A 5059-nucleotide genomic window follows, 5' to 3' on the forward strand; every position below is an offset into this window, starting at 1 on the left:
ATAAAAAAATGGGGCATTTTTTGTTTATCTTTCTAATTCTGTCGATGGCGAGTGTGAACTTTGGAAGTGTTAAAGTGAACTATATATACGAGTGGAAGTACGTTGACTATGACTGGGAAAATCAAAAGCAGATGGAAGATGCGAAAAAATCTGGCATTTATGATCCTTACAAGTGCATAATGTATGATGCATCAAGAGCAGACGGTAGGTTGATGAGAAGTTTTAGAACTATTCAAAAAAGTTGTAATAATTTTGTACAAAAATATGAATACTTTTGTTATGCGACAGCTTATAGTATTATCATATTTTACTGCTACATATATAATCATATTACGTTTCTATAGATTTTATATATATTTTCTGATGTTGTTAATGTAATGGACGTTACTGTTGCCATAAAATTCGCGAAATAAATATATCTTTTGGTAGCACGTAAGTTCCGTTCACAGATAAAATTCTTATAGATGGTAGAGTATTTGTTACTGTACCGAGAGACTTTGGCCTTTATTCACCTGCTACTTTGGCAACAGTAACCAATAAAACAGGACCAGGAGGTCCAATTCTACGTCCGTATCCAGACTGGAGTTGGCATAATAGTACATGTACGTGCAATGGTATTACAAATGTTTACCGAGTGCATGTAAGTATTAATATTTTTCATCGAAGCAGTTATCTCATTTTACATTTATGCAGTATGTCCCAAAATTCGGGAATCAAAATATCAAAGCAAAAACGTCTTCGAAAAATTAAGTGAAATAGTTGTTTGTAAATTTTTATTTTAAGCAGTAGTTTTTGAAATATAAGAGTTTAAATTATGAATTACAATTAAACAAAAACTCCGTGAGTGTGTCGATAGTTTTAGTGGTCGCGCACTTCACGCAAGTACTAATCTATAATTGGCAAAATTTAATCCCTTATATCTAAAAATTACAACTTAAAATAAAAATATACAAATAATTTTTTTACTTAATTTATTGAAGATTTTCTTGTTATGATATTTTGATTTGCGAATTTCGAGACACCCTATATATTATTATTTAAACGACAATTTATTATATTATATTACTCACACCTTATATATGTACACACTTAATATACAGGATGTCTCATAATAGATGTATCACCGTTTATGGGTATAGGTAGATATTTGTTTTAAGTAAAGTGATAAGTGTATTTTGAGACCTTTGTCAAAAAAATATTTTTTGTAAAAATAATGATTATTTAAAGAAAGAAAACTAAAATTGAATATTTAATTAGTTTTCTTAGTACTAGAAAGATATTTTTCTGCATATGCGTACGTGAATAGCAATAGACGTGACTACAATCGCTATACACACAGAAAGAATAATTTTGCTGAGAGGTATAAAAATATTGCCAGATACAGATCTGAAAATAATTACGTTGAACCATCAAAATAATTTTGTTGAAAATTCAAATTAATTGATAGAATATCAAAACGTTTTACAGCAACACTTATCATTTTTAAGTTTTCCATAAAATTATTTCCAGCTTATCCTGCAGCAAAATCATTTTTCCATGAATAGCGCGATTGTATTCGTAGTTTTAAAATATATTTTACTTAAATCAAATAATATTTATTTAACATTTTTGTATGTAGCTCAGCTTATTATTTTGACTTTCCTATGATAAAATTTTATAATGTTTTTGAAAAAGTATAAATTCGTTTTTTGAGTACTCATGATAATGACTTTTCTAAAATGTGTGATAAGTACATTTCAAGTCTATTATCAAAAAAGTATTATTTATTAAATATAATTGTCAAACTTATTAAAAGAAAAAAAAGTAAATAAATTGAGTAATCGCTTATATTTGATGGTAGACCGCAGGCTAATACGATAATTATTAATTATCAATTAATTTGCAAATTTTGCAAAATGGTACTTTTCGATTCAGTTTAGTCTGCTCTACCTATCCATAAAAGGTGATATACCTATTATAAGACACCCTGTATAGTCAGCTTGATGACAATACATAAAATGGAATTTTTACTTACACCTCAGGCTAAATGCAATCACATCTTCGTTCTGGATAACGGCAAAATTGGTCCAAATCAAACTTGTAATCCAAAACTATTGATCTTCGATTCAAAAGATAAGTTAGTTGAAACTATTTACATTCCACTTAGTATCGCTACTAACCAAACGGGCTTTGGATCATTAGTAATGCCTTATGTTTATGTTGAAAATGAAAACTGCACGCAGTTTCTGGATAAAATGATTGTAAGTATGTCCTTTTTTTGCGGTACTTTTAGTTGTACAGTAGTACAAATTTGTTTGTGCAAATATTATTTAGTTACACATTTATTTATGGATATATTTCGTATTTTACATATTTAAGTAGCCCTATATATACGAATATATATATATACATATAGATTATTATAGATAATTATGGCTGACATGCAAGGTAACGGTTTAGTGGTGTATGACTCATCTACAAAGCGTATGTTCAGAGTCGAATCTGATAACATGAAACCGATTGACCCTTCCCTCACCATAGCAAACGTAACTTTTATTTATGAGGGCGGTCCCTTCAGTGCGACAGTCCTTAATGGTGGCAAGTATCGTTTTTTAATGTAACAAATATTATTTTAATCAAGGTTGGGAAATAACGCGTTACTCGTAATGCCGTAACTGGCATTTTTTGTTACTTTTTATCTGTAACAGTAACGGTAACATTTTTATAGTAACGGTAACGAATTTGTCGTTACTTTTATTGTTACTTTTTATTCTTTTATTTTCTTATTTTATGATACATTTTTAATTTATTTCTTGGAAAATACTAGCACTACAGACGCGCACTTCGCGCGCGCTATTTGGCTGTACTTTTTACTTTTTACTATTATTTACAATTACACATCAACTTTAATGCACGCAACTGTCAAAAATATGCAATGACATCTCACGAAGTAAGCACAGCGGGACAATCAATCAACGTCACGGAATAGAGTCAACAATAAATTTCGAGACTTTTCAATAATTCGACTTCGACTTAACATGCTTTTTTTAGATAGGATTTTGTACTCTATATACCTCTTAGGCTACATTCCGATAGTTATTACCAACATTAAAAATCTATAATTCACATTACATATACATAGATATATACTATAGATTTATGTATACTATAGATTTTTAGTATTAACATCAATCAATATTGGAATGCACTCTTAATAATGACGCTAATGCTTAAAAACAATAAATTTAATCTAACTTATATAAAAATAAATAATATAAAGAAAAACTTGCTCTATACATATACAGACTAGTTTAGGGCGTTTCAAGTTATAATATTTATTATTACATTTAATAATGATTATATATCAAATAATATGAATTTAAAATCTAATTAAACTTATTTTAGAATTACAAAAATGTAACGGAAAAAGTAACGAATGTTATTTTTCAAGTAACGGTGACAGTCTAACGCGTTACTTCTTTAAGATAACGTTCCCAATCTTGATTTTAATTATAATACACTGCTCAAAAAATTAGGGGATCACATTTTCTCCCAATCAGTATTTTGGAACATTTTTAAACTTTGATAACTCAGCAAATAATTAATGTGAAAAATAAATAAAAAGGAATTTTACAGGGCAAACTCTCTATAAGACGCTTTTGATCAATTTTCAGGTTGTCAATTTAATACTCAAAGGCGTGATCAGCTTTAAATGAAGTATTTAACACATTTGAAATCTTGAAATTTACGGTCTTTCACGGTCTAACAAAAAAATTGGCAAACATAATTATTGATATATCATTTTAAAGTATGGATCTAAGTCCTTTCAAATAAAAAAAACTTTCTCCTACGTTGATTATTTTTCGAAATATTTTGGTATTATATTTATTTATATTTTAAAATAACCTCTGTTTTTTACGATACCGCCAGCGTAATTCGATGTGCACCACGGGGAGGTTTCTCGATTAAATTTTGCACGTCGCGTGTGTGTGTAGTGTACACATTTGCATGTGTGTATATGTAGAATCTTTTTTAATTTTCTTTTTAATATAAAGTGTTGCTTTCTTTTCGCTAAATCACCTCGATATATCTTGATTTCATATTGCATTTTTTTATTTCAGCTTGAGAAATTTTGTTTCAAATTTGACGTAGTGCCCCTTCTAAATCTACCAAAGTTGTCGAATGTCTTCGACGATTTCTCAAACGAGCGTCAGAAATCGTCGAAGACAGCCGACAACGTTGACAGATTTAGAAGGAGCACTACGTTAAATTTGAAACAAAATTTCTCAAGCTGAAATAAAAAAATGCAATATGAAATCAAGATATATCGAGGAGATTTAGCGAAAAGGAAGCAATACTTTATATTAAAAAGAAAATTGAAAAAAATTCTACATGTGCAAATTCTCATATGCAAATGTATGTACATACACACGATGTGCAAAATCTGACGGAGAAATTTCCCCGTGGTGCGCATCGCGTTACGACAAATGCCAGCAGTATCGTGCTAAAATTGTAAAAAAAAAACAGTGGTTACTTTAAATTGCAATATCTCACTAAATAGTCGACAAGAAAAAAAAATTTTTTTTTATCCGAAAGGGGCGGCAAAGTCCGTATTTTGAGATGCTATTAATGATTATGTTCGCTAATTTTTTTGTTAAGCGGTGAAAGACTATTGCAAATTTCAAAATTTTAGATGTGCCAAATACGTCTTTATTCAAAGCTGATCACGTCTTTGAGTATTAAATTGAATAAAAATTGAACAAAAGCATCTTATCGTAGAGAGTCTGCCCTGTAAAATCCTTTTTTGGTTTATTTTACCTACTATTTTACTACTTTACTTACGTTAATTATTCGCTGAGTAATCAAAGTTTAAAAATGGGCAAAAATTTACTAAGAAAAATTTTTACTAAGAAAAAAAAAAATTTTTTACTAAGAAAATTTACTAAGAAAATTTACTAAGAAATAGTAATCTCCTAATTTTTTGAACAATTATTTAGTTCTATCACTTTTAACGAGTGTTAAGAATTTAATTTTAAACTAACAACCCCTCATTTCCATTCGTAATTTCCTTTGCTTGTTT

At 29.0% G+C, this 5059-nt stretch overlaps 1 protein-coding gene across 1 annotated transcript; it reads left to right on the plus strand.

The window, feature by feature from the left end:
- Positions 1–6: 6 nt before the first annotated feature.
- LOC105462176 (major royal jelly protein 3-like) lies at positions 7–2615 on the plus strand. The gene is made up of 4 exons (XM_011708705.1): positions 7–204; positions 465–640; positions 2022–2240; positions 2406–2615. Exons 1-4 carry the CDS (start codon positions 9–11, stop codon positions 2598–2600), a joined length of 786 nt encoding a protein of 261 aa, XP_011707007.1. The 5' UTR covers positions 7–8; the 3' UTR covers positions 2601–2615.
- The last annotated feature ends 2444 nt before the right edge of the window (positions 2616–5059 follow it).

The sequence above is a fragment of the Wasmannia auropunctata genome, unplaced genomic scaffold, assembly GCF_000956235.1.
Source record: "Wasmannia auropunctata unplaced genomic scaffold, wasmannia.A_1.0 LD269033.1, whole genome shotgun sequence".
Classification (NCBI taxonomy): domain Eukaryota; kingdom Metazoa; phylum Arthropoda; class Insecta; order Hymenoptera; family Formicidae; genus Wasmannia; species Wasmannia auropunctata.

Coding starts and splice junctions, on each gene's coding strand:
- LOC105462176 (XM_011708705.1), top strand. CDS start 9: ATGGGGCATTTTTTGTTTATCTTTCTAATTCTGTCGATGGCGAGTGTG. Junction 205..464: donor TGATGCATCAAGAGCAGACG/GTAGGTTGATGA, acceptor AAATTCTTATAG/ATGGTAGAGTATTTGTTACT. Junction 2,241..2,405: donor AGTTTCTGGATAAAATGATT/GTAAGTATGTCC, acceptor AGATTATTATAG/ATAATTATGGCTGACATGCA.